We start from the raw sequence: 14,024 nt of genomic DNA on the forward strand, positions 1-14,024 counted from the left end.
GGCATATTTCGTCACTTGTAATAATAACTGGGCCAGTTGGGCCGCCATCCTCTGGGGAGGCCCGAAGAAGAGAACCCCGTCGTGGAGAACACGGCGTCCACGAGGCGGAGCCAACCTTCCGTCGCCACATGTCCCCGCCAGGCTCCGCGCACCCGGCTCGCGCACACGGGATTTCCACACGCCCTCCTCTATAAAGTCAAGCGGACGCGTTCTTCCCTTCTCCCCAAAGGCCTTCGTCTCCATCTCCCCTCGCCCGCCCGCCCGTCCGCGTGCTCGGATCAGAGCGAGCCCCACCCGAACCCGCGCGTGCTCCCCAAACCCTAAATCCCCAACGGTCTCCTGCCTCCAAACCCCCGCCAAACCCATCCTTCTCCCTGTTTCCCGCCCAATCCCAGCCCCCGGCCACCGCGCGATCCCGCCGCGCCGTCTCGCGCCGACCGAATTCAAATCCCACCGGGTGCTCGGGCCCGAGGCGGGCGGGAGGGCGGTCGGGCGCGCAATTCCGGCGCGCGGCCGCGTCTAGCTCCCCCCCGGCTCGACCTGGATGGTGGCGCGGGCGGCGTGGCCCGAGGAGAGATCTAACCCTAGCTCCGGATCTGAGACCGCCACGCCCGCCAGGTGCTCGACGGTATGACCGGTCGGGAGCGGCGGGAGGACAAGAGGGAAGTAGTATGAGTGACCGCGGGGGAAGCAGCGGCAGCGGGGACGAGTTCGGGAGGGCCGTGGCGCGGGCGGCGGTCGCGCAGGCGCTTGAGGCCGCAGGCTTCGACTGCACGCACCGCTCGGCCGTGGATGCGCTCGTCGACGTCCTCCTCCGCTACCTCACGCACCTCGGCAGGGCCGCGGCCTTCCACGCCAACCTCGCCGGCCGCGCGCTCGCCAACGAGTACGACATCATCCAGTCCCTCGAAGAAATCGGCACCGACTTTGATGGCTTCGCCGGGGCCGGCACCTCTGGCCGCTGCCTCGTCGGCTCAGGCGTCGTCAAGGACCTCATGGCCTTCGTTGACTCCAAGGACGAGGTGCCATTCACGCGTCCATTGCCCAAGTTCCCTATACCCCGCGCTCCGCAGCCCACGCCCAGCTTTGCTGTGGCTGAGAGGGAGACTGGGATGAGGCATGTGCCCGAGTGGCTACCGGCCTTCCCGGACCCACACACCTACGTCAGGACGGAGGTGTGGAGTGAGCAGGCGACCAAGGACAGGGTGGACATGGTCGAACAGGTGCGGCAGCGGAGGAAGGCCGAGAAGTCGCTGCTCAGCTTGCAGCAACGATTGGCCCTTGCGGGCGCTGATGGGTTTCGGCCGGCGGTTTCTGAGGACAGTGTAGCCAAAGGGAAGGAGATACAACCGGCTGGGAGCAACAGAAATCCTTTTCTTGAGCCCGCTTTGCCTCATGGAGACAAGGAGGTGTCAGAGGTTGACATCCCTTCTGAGCGGAAGAAACTTTCTGTCCTTGACGCATTTGCACCAGCAATTCAGGGTGCAAATGCTATGGAGCTTGATTCTGGGACAGGTTGGGACCAGAATCTGAACCAAAAGAGCATTGTTCCAAAGGTGAGGGCACCAGTGCACCTCAAGTTTGGAATAGACAAGAAGCCCCTGGCAGTGGCCCTCATTTCAAATTCCATGGATCTGAGGGAGGACCCGTCGTTTTTGAAGGAGGAACAAAAGGATGACCGGAAGCGGAGAGCTGGGATGATATTAAGGGCATCAATGGATAACCCACAGGAACTGTCGCAGCTTTAATATGGTTTGAAGGAAGAGGTGCAGTGCCCAGAATGGAGTTGCTTGCATTATGGCGAGCTGGAGTGTGGGAAAGGGGGTCTATGATCATTTCAGTTTGACAGTGGATCTCCAATTTGTGGAATCTTGAGGTATGTTGAAATGTTTCACTTGTTATAATTGCTGCTGGCTATCAGTTGCTTACTTGCTTTGGTGTTTCATTTAAACTGAACATAATCGAATGAGATTGAGCCCATGCGAGTTTGTTCTAGGCTATGCAGCGACATCTGTTTTGGTTACCTGAAAGTGCAACAAGGATACCCAATTGTAGCAAATAATCGTATGTAGATTTTGCACTATATATCATACGATAGAAACTTTAGATTGTGAGGTTTGTGTGTTATGGATGTGTCACAGACTCCTTTTAAACTAAGGGCGTCTGGCTTATTGTGCCCTAACGTTTGTCAGCGATGAGAAGATTTTTTGAGCAATAGCTAGGGGCCTAAGGTTTCCAATGATAGTAAACATAATCCTGATTACTCTCTGTTGTGGGTTTACACCAAAACAGGTAGTATTTTGACCAATGAATTAGAAATCAGAAATGTGCTAGTACTGTTTATTAAGAGAAAGAACATTCTATATTGGCTGCATCAGCGATTCTGCATGACAGTATTATGACGTCATTTTGGTTCATTGGAATATAGAAAGTTGTGTGCTTTTCAAGGGGGAAAAGAAGCTAGGCGTGTGTTCTTAAGCGCAATTATGGGCACATTAAGCGCCTAGGCGCGCTTTTTCCAATGGTGCAGTAAACACATGAAGAGAGTTGGCCTATATATGCAGATTAGTAACCAAGTTCCTACTTCTCTTATTTCTGTATGATTTCCTTACCTAATAGGGAGGTACTATTCACGGCAGAATTTGTCCTTTTTCTTGCTCAAATGTATTGTGTTTTGAGTTTGATTTTTGCCGCATGTTAGATTATATTGCGAATTTACAATCTAAAACCAGATAGAACTTTCAATAACTTCTGGATAGCACCACAAGACTAGGTGACACTAGAATTTCTCTCATGGTTTGACCTATTATAATCCAATAGGTCAGTTCTGTCCTTAGGTAGAGATTAGGCACCCCTGTACGTACTGTGTCTGTATGTAGCAGAGTAAGCTGTTTCTATTTTGGCGTTGATGCTGCCTTTACTAACTTGTCAGGCTAGCATGTCCTTTTATCCCACGAGTGTTAGTTCAGCACTATAATTTGTAGGAGGTTCTTACATACTTCCTCCGTCCCAAAATTCTTGTCTTAGATTTGTCTAAAAATGAATGTATCTAAATACCAAAAAGTGACTAGATAATTCATATATAGACAAATCTAAGACAAGAATTTTGGAACGGAGGGAGTATATAATCATATATTGCCACACATTTCTGCTCTGGTTTGGGTTTATGCAAATATTATGACTTCATATTGAAAATTATGGAGTGGACAGAAATTAACTGGAAACTGGGGCTTTGGCATCTTTTCAGAATTCATATGACAAGTGCACAGTTAAAGCAGTTATAGTAGCTGGCACAGTATTTAACACTTCTGTGTGCAAGTAACTGAAGAATGACAAGCAGAATAGTTCAGAACCATTCTGAACTATGATGTCATTTTTATCTGCTGCTTCACAACTTAGTTATAGGAAACTACTATGTCAAATAAGTTGTTCATTTCTGACTAGATGTTTGGTGATTTGTGCAGGCCAGGTATCCTACACCCAGTCTCTCCTGTCAGCATCAGCATTGGGATCCCCAGAGATGATTAGGTCTGTAGTTCCTGCTCGTTCTGACATATCACGGGAATGAAGCAAGCCTTTTTCGCAGGAAGCTGATTTTGGAGACCATCCAAAAGCATGATGCTCCTCCTTTGTTTAGCTAGGAAGGAAGACGGAGAGGAGATGTCTGTACAAAAACTGACTTGATTTTTCTGACCAACGCTCGTCTCAACAAAGAGGAAGGGATGTATGTGTTGATTTGGTTGGCTAATCCTGCTGCATCCGTGTAATGGTCACCCATTCGTTGTAGTGCTTTCTGTGATTGGAGCGTGTTGATTAGTGCGCCCCTGCTGAGGCTGTAACGGCATTGTACTATACATCCTCATTCTTTTGGCCTGTTTCATTCAACTGTGTATCTGGCCCGAGCTGGGCTGGGAACACCCCTTGATTCATATATTGATTTCATCTCCTGTCTATACATCTGCTCTTCTTTAGATGGTTCATTTATGTGCTGAGAATCTGGACACTGGACTCGATCGTTCTGTGATATTTGATGGCTTGTGGTTCTTTATGTGTTCTATTCTTCCCAAGCAAATGTACTCCCTCTGTCTTGGTGCGTTGGACATCTTAGAAGATGCACTACAACCTAGGCACGCAGTTAGAAGATGCACTACAACAGATTGGGTAAAAGAAGAAATTGAATTACAGAGGAAGCTAATCACATTATTTTTTTCTTAAATAAAAATGTGCTATTAATTAAAAGACCTCTTTAAATTTAAAAAATGCATCGAATAAATTGCATGCATTGGTTTTTTAATTAATAGATGTGATCTAATTAATATGCATTCAACTAATATTACTGTCAACTAATACTAATTAATTGCATGTATTGGTTTTTTAATTAATACTCGCTTTGTCTCTGTGCATTAGGCATATTAGAAGGTGCACTGCAACCTAGACACGTAGAGATTGGATAAGAGAAGAAATTAAATTGTAGAGGAAGCCAATCACACTATTCCTTTCTGAACTAAAAACACGCTATTAATTAGAAAACCTTTTTAAATTTAGAAAAACATACCACATAAATTATATGCATTGATCCTTCAATTAATAAATAGGGTCTAATTAATATGCATGCAAGTAGTACTATTATAATGTGCCTTAGTGTTTTGAAATTGTTTGATTTTTATAAAATGCCTAAGAGGGTGCTTGGATACAAGAGACTAAAACTAGTCTGACTAAAACTAGTCTCTTTAAGAGGCTAAAGTTTCAAGCACCCCTGACTAAAGAGAGGCTAAAACTAGCCTTGAGGCTAAAATCTTTTAGTCAGGGGTACCTACTAAAATGTGCATTAGTCCCCTCTCTCCTCATTTAACTCCTCACGCAAGTTCTGAATTGGAGAGTTTGAAGGATAATAAATGCTCATTAACTTGATTTTAATCTTTTTAGTATTTGGATCCAAGCATGAGTGAAGCTAGCAAATATTACTTTTAGACGTATCAAGCACCCTGTAATGCATCGGGACGGAGGGAGTAGGGTTTTAAGATTATTTAATTTTCGCTAATGCATCGAGACGAGGGAGTAATCAAGATCCCCAAGCTATGTCACCATCTGGTCGGACATATCCATGCAAGATTAGCTGCTTTTATGGGCAGGTCGTTGCCCATTAGGTATCTGTCATGCTGATATGTGAATCAAACGTCTAAAAAAGTATTAGTAACAACATCGAAAGTTATGTTATGCTCCTGGGCTCATTTGAGCGTGTGATAAATCACAATAAAATGAAAACAAGATAATATTTTTTGAATTTTTCGTACGACGAACTTTGAGTTTTAAGAGCGTGGAAAGTTTAAATATGAAACCACATTCGTGAAAGTTATGGCAAAAAACAAAATCATCACTTCAAAACACTTTCAAAAATACTTTTGATAAACTGATTTTTTTGTCACCACTATCACGAATGTGATTCTTCGATGAATTCTTATAAGTACTGAAAACTTTTGTCAATAGTTGTCCAGGGAAAATATCAGTTTTTTTTTGTTTTTTACTGTTCATCAAGCTCATTTGTGCTCGAGCTCAAAAACTATATCCTAAGAGCATCACCAACCGACGCGCGCAGGTGCAGCGTGCAAACTTTTTTTATAGCATGCGAAACAGTCATTTTTGCGCGCGATTAGTCAGTTGCTTCATCAGGCGTTGTAAATTTTTAGCGCATTAGCGTGCTGCTTCAACAGGCGCTGTAAAATGAAGCGCGCAACCAACAGAAACAATATTTTTCATTCAATATGAAACAAAGAAGATCAAATAAACACAAAATAATTCGTCAAAAAATAGTTTAATTATTATTACAATTAAAACAAATAATTAAATTTCAATATAACAAATAGTTTATGACAATACAACAAATGTTTAGCACAACAAACATACAACATCATGCGTTTTGTCGCCCATTTCATGCTCACCACTCGCTGACTAGATCTTTCTGAAGATCATCATGCGTTTCGGCACGTCAAATGGCATGATAGGAGGCAACAAAGCAGGCCACCCTCTCAGCCCTCCTCCCCACTCGCACGGATGTCCCAACAACTCATAGTGAGAATAGTCTAAATCTTACCCACACTCGTTCTCGATGATCATGTTATGCATGATCACACAAGCGTTCATGATGTATCAAAGGATATTTTGATCCCAAAATCTAGCCCGTCTTTTCACAATAGCAAAATGGGCTTCCAAAATCCCCAAACTTCTCTCCATATCTTTCCTAGCCGCTGCCTGGGCATTATGGAAATCAAGATTTTCTTACCTTCCAGTTTTTTGAATTCAAACTAAAATTTAACACTGCAAACATCTACAAAAAATGAAGTTTAGTAGCAATATATACCTTGCAAGCGTTTTGTCAAACACCTTGTGGGCGCCGAGCTGCAAACCCCCGCTGGGTGCTGTTCGTCGGCGAAACGGGGCGCTCCAGGAGCGGCCGCGACGGAGGAAGCAATAGCGGCCACCGGGTGTAACGCCCAAGATGCGATCTTATTCTTATTTTGGCACAAGGGCCTCGACATGGATAGAAGCGCATCTCGTCGTTTCGCAAGAATGAATATCGTTACAAGTACATGTAAAGAAGAGATGAGTATACGGAATTGGGCTAAACTTGCCACAAGCTACATCATGACATGTCAATACAACAATGCATTCAATCACCATGTAGAAGAGCATGGTCCAACTATGAACGAAATCAAACGATAAAAACGACGTTCATCCTTGCTATCCCAGGCTACCGGCCTGGAACCCATCCTAGGATCGATGAAGAAGAAGAAAAAGAAGAAGAAACTCCAAATAGAACAATCATCGCTCTCACGTCAAAGTATCACTTTACCTATACCCCAACTGTTGTTGTAATAATTTGTGAGCCACACGGACTCAACAACCTCATTTCCAAAGGTATCAAGACTAGCAAAGCTTAATGGGTGAGGTATGGTTAAGTGGTGAGGCTGCAACAAGCGACTAAGCATTTATTTGAGTGGCTAACTTACGAGTATAAGAATAACAACGGGGGGGGGGGGGGGGGTGATCTACGCATAACAAACGTGAACTAATAATGATCAAGAAATGATCCTGAACACCTACTTACGAGTCAGACATGACCCACCATGTTCTCCCTCGGATGCAGAACTCACGAGAAGAGACAATCACGGTTACACACACAGTTGTCATATTTTAATTAAGTTTACTTCAAGTTTTCTATGACTGGGTGTTAAACAAAGTTTCCAAGTTTTCAAGTTGCCACATAACCGCGGGCATGGCTCTCAGAAAGATTTAACCCTGCATGGGTGCGTCAACTAGTCCATCACAAACTACCACAAGCTGCGTGAAATAAACTCAACCACGGAAAACCCGCAGTCTCCTCGAAAATCCCGATGGAAAACCTCAATCTCGAGATAGCCCAAAGTATCCTCGGAATCCCGCGTACAAGACATCCGAGAAAGGTAAAAAAATTCAGCAAGGCCGCCCGACGTCGCGAAGACCTCGATAAGAGCCGCATATCTCGTTCTCAGGACACGTCAGATAAGAAAAACATACGATGGCCCGATAGAGATCTCCCGAGTTGCCCAGGTTTTGCCCTGCACGATGCTCTGTTTAGGACCATCACCATCAGCATCGGCCCTCCGTGTATTATGTTGAAGTACTCCTCGGGTTCATGACGCCCTATGTTTTAATAACAGTGTTCAATATTATTATGCTGGGAAAATATAGTACCAATGTTGGGCCTTGCCGGAAGAGTTTTATCCCAAAATTAAAATCAAGGGGGTCCCCATAACAACCCCAAGAATGTTAGGAGCGCTCAATTATGAAACGTAACACCATTACACAAGTAACTAGGGTGGCAAAGATGGAACAAAACACCCAGCTAGAAGGCCAAGCCTTCCACCTTTTACCAAGTATATATGTGCATTAAATTAAATAACAATAATATTGTGATATAACAAGGTATCCATGTTGTCATATGGGAAGCAACTTGCAGCTATAACTAGCAATGCTATAAGAAGGGTTGAGCAAGCGGTAACATACCCAAACAAAGGTTTGCTGGGATGTGGAGGGGTTAGAGGTTTTTCATGGCAATGTTGGGAGGCTTGACATAATAAGTGGTAGATAGCGAGACATAGCGATAGAAATGAGACAACTAGCATAGTAACGATAGTAGTGGTATCTAGGTAAATGATCATCTTACATGTTATCCCGCTTAGAAAAAGAACGAATCCGTGAAGTAGACGAACCGATGTAGTCGAATGAATCCTTGCACTCCGAAGCGGTTCGGAACTCTATCGAGAAGAAACAATACTAAAATAATAATCAACACACAATAAACACCACAACATATGCATGACATGATGCGCAAACACATATGATGCACGTCCTGTTTAATATGCTAGGCATGACAATCACAACAAACAAATACTACACATTAAGTGAAGTTCAATATGCAACGAGTTGTATATTGACAAAACTCCATATTTGAATTACTTAGTTCATTCCTGTTTAGGTACATGAAAATGTTAAATGTTCTTAAACATGGCAAGGTGAAGCATAAATAAAGTACACTATCTAGGCATTTTAAATGAGGTCGGAAACAACATATAGCATTTCCAAAATGACACCATATGTTAATTTGGAAAATGGTCCAGATCTGAACTAAACACATTTTATATTTATTAAACAGCAAAATAAAGTGGATCAAGTGATTCCACACGTCATTCTAGTCGATTTACATATATAGGTCATCTAAAACAGAGTTACGGTCTAAAGGATATGACCATCACAATATAATATGCCATGAGTGTAAAATGTATGCAATTGACAACCACAAGCATGTTAAATCATGGATGAAACAAGATATCATGAAACTATAGGAAATTCTAGGCAAGTTTAAATGAGGCCGAAACAACAAATAACAATTCTGGAAATTCCCCATATGCAAATTAAGAATTTGGTACTGTTCTGCCTATAACACAATTTTAGAGTTTTTAAACAGTAAAATAAATGACACCATACCATTCTATACATTTTTCTAGTCAAGTTACATATGTGGATCATTTTAATCGGAGCTACTTTTAATTAGTTACGAAATAAATTATCTTTTGAAAAGGATCGAGATGGACCTAGAGGGGGGGGGGGGTGAATAGGTACAGTTCCAAATTTTAATAGTTACTTAGCAATTTTAGGCAATGGTGCGGAATATGAGCGTGAGCCTAATAATTGCAAAGACAAAGAGTAAGCTATTTAGAGTAAAGCAAGGCAGCCGGTAAACAATAATCAAATGCAAGTACGTAATAAGGATTAACACAAGTAGAGAGTTAGGGTTAGGGATAACCGAAACTCCAAGAGAGACGAGGATGTATCCCGGTGTTCACTTCCTTGGAGGAAAGCTACGTCACCGTTAGAGGGGCGGATGTTACCACGAAGGCACACCAACGCCACGAAGGCTCACCCTATTCTCCCTTTGAGACAACTCCACGAAGGCGTTTCTCAACCACTAGTGGTAAGCCTTGAGGTGGCTTCCAAACCTTCACAAACTTTCCGGGGGTAATCACAATGGTTTGATTCCTCTCCGAAGACTCCTACCGCCTAGGAGTCTCCAACCTCCAAGAGTAACAAGATCACGGGGATTGCTCACAAATGCTCTTGGGATCTAAGATTGGGTGTAGGCAAGAGTGAGTGAGGAGAAAGGTGTTCTTGTAAGTGTTCTTGCTATGTTGAACACCCTCTCACGAAGTGGGAGGGGGGTATATATAGTGGGGAGAGTAAAACAGCCGTTGGGGTCACTTAAGTCTGACAGTGGTCGGACATCCGACAGTTCTCGCATGTCCGAACGCCCACAAGGAGTCGGACGTCCGATAGGGGTCAGTCGTCCGAGGGATGTATATATATATCTGGAACCACTGAGTAGTCGAATAGGGACCGGACGTCCGGAGGAAGCCGGAAGTCCGAGTTATTCGACTCAAATTTCTCTGGTGCAAGGTTCCGGAATTCCGAAGGAGGTCGGACGTCCGGCCCTCGGATGACAGGAGGAGGCCGGAAGTCCGAGTTATTTGACTCAAATTTCTCTGGTGCAAGGTTCCGGATTTCCGAAGGAGGTCAGACGTCCGGCCCTCGGACGACAGGAGGAGGCCGGAAGTCCGAGTTATTTGACTCAAATTTCTGTGGTATAAGGTTCCGGATTTCCGAAGTGGTCGGGCGTCCGACCCTCGGACGTCCGGAGGAAGCCGGATATCCGAGGCATTGGTTCTGTTTTGAGATAAAAGCAGAGCAGTGGAGATGTGGTATGAGCAGAAAAGCAGAGATGTAGTATGAGCAAGTTCATCGCAAAACCTGTGATCCCCTCTTAATAGTGCGGGATCCCTATACTCAAGAATAGTAAATTTAAAGGATAGGCTACATCATCTTTTCTCAATCCCGAGCCTTCTTGACATATAAGTCCCGATCTTCTCAGATCACCTTGGCACATGATTCTCAATCTACTAAGAGTACTTGCCATCCTGAGATACACTCAAAAAATAAGATTAGTTTCCTATGTATGTGTTGTCATTAACACCAAAACTCGATTAAGGGCATGACTGCACTTTCAATCTCCCCCTTTTTGGTAGTTGATGAGAACATATACATAGCTCTCAAAAGATTTAACATACATTTTAGCTTTGGAGAGGTTTAGTACGGAGCTCCCCTTTTATGTGCATGGTAAAATATCGGAGCTCCCCCTTAATGTGTGTATCGAAAATATCATGTGACTTAGTAAAGATAATAGATCATCATATGAAGTAATAGAGCAAAACATAATAGCATACGATGATATCATAACAATTCATAGCAATCACGACATTCATAGGTAGCCATACATAGTGCATCACAGTCGTTTATCCATTACATTACACAAATATGCAAATCGAGACTAAATCTCCAAAGAATAAAACTAGGATATATTACTCCCCTTTGGCAACAAGTGCCAAAAAGGGAGGCACCAAAAGCATCAACCATGCTCAGAGATCATCAGCAACATCATCCTCATCATCCTCATCGTCAGGCAAGCCACTGCCACCAACCTCGTCAAGAAAATCAGCCCACTCAGGACCAGATGGGAAGCCAAAGTTAGAAGGAGGAGCAGCAGGAAGATCCTCATCATCACTCACATCAAGAGCGCCTGAGTCTCTCAGACGAGCCTTGAGGGCATTCTTGGAGGAGACGAGGCGAGAAACCACATCATGAGTTTGACTGCACTGGAAAGAGAAATCCTTCATCATGGAAGAATGTGCCTTGCCAATGAATTTGGCAAAGCGACCAAGAGAAGCTAAGCTGGATGAAGGGGTGGCTGACCGGGCAGCAGTGCGGCGAGTGGAGGTGGATGAGGTTTTCTTAGGAGCATAGTCATCCGCCATGTGATTGGGAATGACCCACTTGTGATGCGTGTGAGTGGGAGCAACAGTGAATTCAGCAACATGGTGAATAAAGGCCTGGATGAAGGGGGCATGAGGGAAAGCTCACTTGTATTGAAGACTAGCAAGCCGAATCTCATGCCAGAGAAAGTGAGGCACATTAATCTTGCGCTTGGGGGACTCGTGTAAATGTGACATGATGTCAATACAGTAGCCGCTGCAGGATCCCCTATCACCCATCTTGGGATAGATGGTGCGGATAAGACACTAAAAAATGATAAAGTAGGGAGAGCACCAGATGGATACTTGGTTAAGGTCCTTCATCCGTTCATCTGCATCAAGTTCACGAAGAGGTTTGAGGAGAAGCCCACACGCCTCAATGGGCTTATGTGCATGGTTAGGATCATTCTTATGGATTTTGAAACCGGAGTCGGGGAAACCGAGTGCCGCAACAAACTCATCATAAGAGGTTGTGAACTCAACATCAGAAGTCATCTAGCTAACAGTGTTGTTTGAGCCAAAGAAACACGTGGCATAAAATTGATGAATAGCGGCACTGTTAAAATCGCACCGAAAAGCAAAGGGGGCAGCGAGCCCCGATGACTCAATGAGCTCAATGGCACCTGGGTATTTCGCCGGGTGAGTGCGAATATGCTCAAGATCAATATAATGATGGACTGAGAGACCCTTAGGAACGATGATAGTAGAAAAGATGTCCGCTTGGACGTGTGTGCAGAAACGTGCGTCCATAGAGTCACGTTCGACAGAAAATTGGTTAACATCGCGACAGAATATAAAGTACAAAGACTAGGAACCTTGGTGAAGTCCTTGACTTCACGACCTAAAGTAGGAGAAGGTTCAAGGGAGATGCGACGAGCATCACCTTCGGGCTGTTCAGGAGGAGGCGGTCGCATATATGAGGGCCTGCGAGTCCCAGGCTTCGGCATAGTCTTCCGAACGACAATGTGTTCAACACGTTTCTCAGCTGCAAGCTCATCCTCGAAGTCAGAGCCATCAGACGAGGAGTGGAGCTGTGGAGGAGGACGCCGGGCGACCCGTTTGAAAGGACGATGTGGTGCATCGGAGTCATTCGACCCCGTGCCAGTAGGGGCACGAGCGGATGAGCCAGCAGAGTTCTTCCGGGCAGTGTACTTAATCTTGGGCATGATGGAAAAAGGCCTACACGATTGGAAATCCAATGGGGAACGGTCACGGTCAAATCTCATGAACGAACACATGAACCAGTGAGAAAAGGGAACCAATCACAGGAGAAACCGAGAGGATACTTGCAGATCGAGAGATGAGATGAAGGGAAGAAGGATCCCACGGAGGAGAATAGCCAGATCGCGGGGCAGGGCCCCCGGTGGCGGCGTGGGCGAGCTCCTGAGGCACTGGCGGCGGCTGTGGTGGCGGCTGGGAGAAAGGGGGCGCGTGGGGGCTAGGGCAAGGCCCAGCCCGCGCCCCTCTATTTATAGAGGCTCCCGATGTGTTGGACGTCCGACGGGCGTTGGACGTCCGGAGAGCATCAGCCGTCGGACGACCGACATGTGCCGGACGTCCGGAGTGTGTTTAGCCGTCGGACGACCGACATGTGCCGGACGTCCGGAGTGTGTTTAGCCGTCGGACGACCGACATGTGCCGGACGTCCGCAGTGTGTTTAGCCGTCGGACGTCCGAGACTCGTCGGACGACCGAGAGAGAAGTAGGCAGAGACAGTTTCTGGGATTTGGATGATGAGGTGATTTGACATGGTTTATCACAAGGGACACCCAACAAAGTTTCCTACAAGAATTATATATACTACTTGTGGAAAGTAGTTGATTTATGATATTGTAGGGTTAAAACAAAAATTATGACGTGAGTCCTAGTGACTCCCCCTAAATGCATGCCGACATCAAGACAAGAACATAATGTGAGTGTGTGCATGTGTACAGGATTTCAAGTTATGTTATCAAGCTCCAAGATACCAAGTTCAGGCCTAAGTTGACAGAATCTTGCTACGCAAAGTGGCTTGGTGAAAATGTTAGCGAGCTGCATGTCGGTACCCACATGGGCAATATCAATGTCACCCTTTTGCACATGGTCTCTCAAGAAATGATACCTAATATCAATATGTTTTGTGCGAGGGTGATCAATGGGGTTCTCGGAGATCTTTATGGCACTTTCATTATCACAGTGAAGAGGCATGTGTCGATACGTGATGCCATAATCCTTTAGGGTTTGCCTCATCCATAGCAGTTGGGTTGCACAGCTTGCGGCTGCAATATATTCGGCCTCAGCCATGGAGAGAGAAACACAATTCTGCTTTTTCAAGGACCAACTTACCAAGGAACGTCCAAGAAAGTGACATGCACCGGAAGTGGATTTCCGTCCCACTTTGTCACCAGCCCAATCCGCATCGGAGTACCCAATAAGATCGAACTTTGCATCCTTAGGGTACCATAGGCCTAACTTTGGGGTGTGAACAAGGTATCTAAGAATATGCTTAACCGCCGTATGATGGCTTTCCCTAGGGGAAGCTTGAAATCTAGCACATATGCCTACACTTAACATGATGTCCGGTCTATATGCACAAAGATACAGTAACGAACCAATCATAGAGCGGTAAGTAGATGGGTCAAAAGGA

The 14,024-nt window shown here is 45.1% G+C and overlaps 1 protein-coding gene across 1 annotated transcript; it reads left to right on the forward strand.

The window, feature by feature from the left end:
- Positions 1-229: 229 nt before the first annotated feature.
- On the forward strand, positions 230-3,955 carry LOC123398503 (transcription initiation factor TFIID subunit 8-like). Its single transcript, XM_045092965.1, has 2 exons — positions 230-1,876; positions 3,465-3,955. Exon 1 carries the CDS (start codon positions 672-674, stop codon positions 1,746-1,748), a length of 1,077 nt encoding a protein of 358 aa, XP_044948900.1. The 5' UTR covers positions 230-671; the 3' UTR covers positions 1,749-1,876; positions 3,465-3,955.
- The last annotated feature ends 10,069 nt before the right edge of the window (positions 3,956-14,024 follow it).

Source organism: Hordeum vulgare, chromosome 5H, assembly GCF_904849725.1.
Source record: "Hordeum vulgare subsp. vulgare chromosome 5H, MorexV3_pseudomolecules_assembly, whole genome shotgun sequence".
NCBI lineage: Eukaryota > Viridiplantae > Streptophyta > Magnoliopsida > Poales > Poaceae > Hordeum > Hordeum vulgare.

What these genes read in the sequence shown, in the direction of transcription:
- LOC123398503 (XM_045092965.1), top strand. Translation starts at nt 672, where the DNA reads ATGAGTGACCGCGGGGGAAGCAGCGGCAGCGGGGACGAGTTCGGGAGG.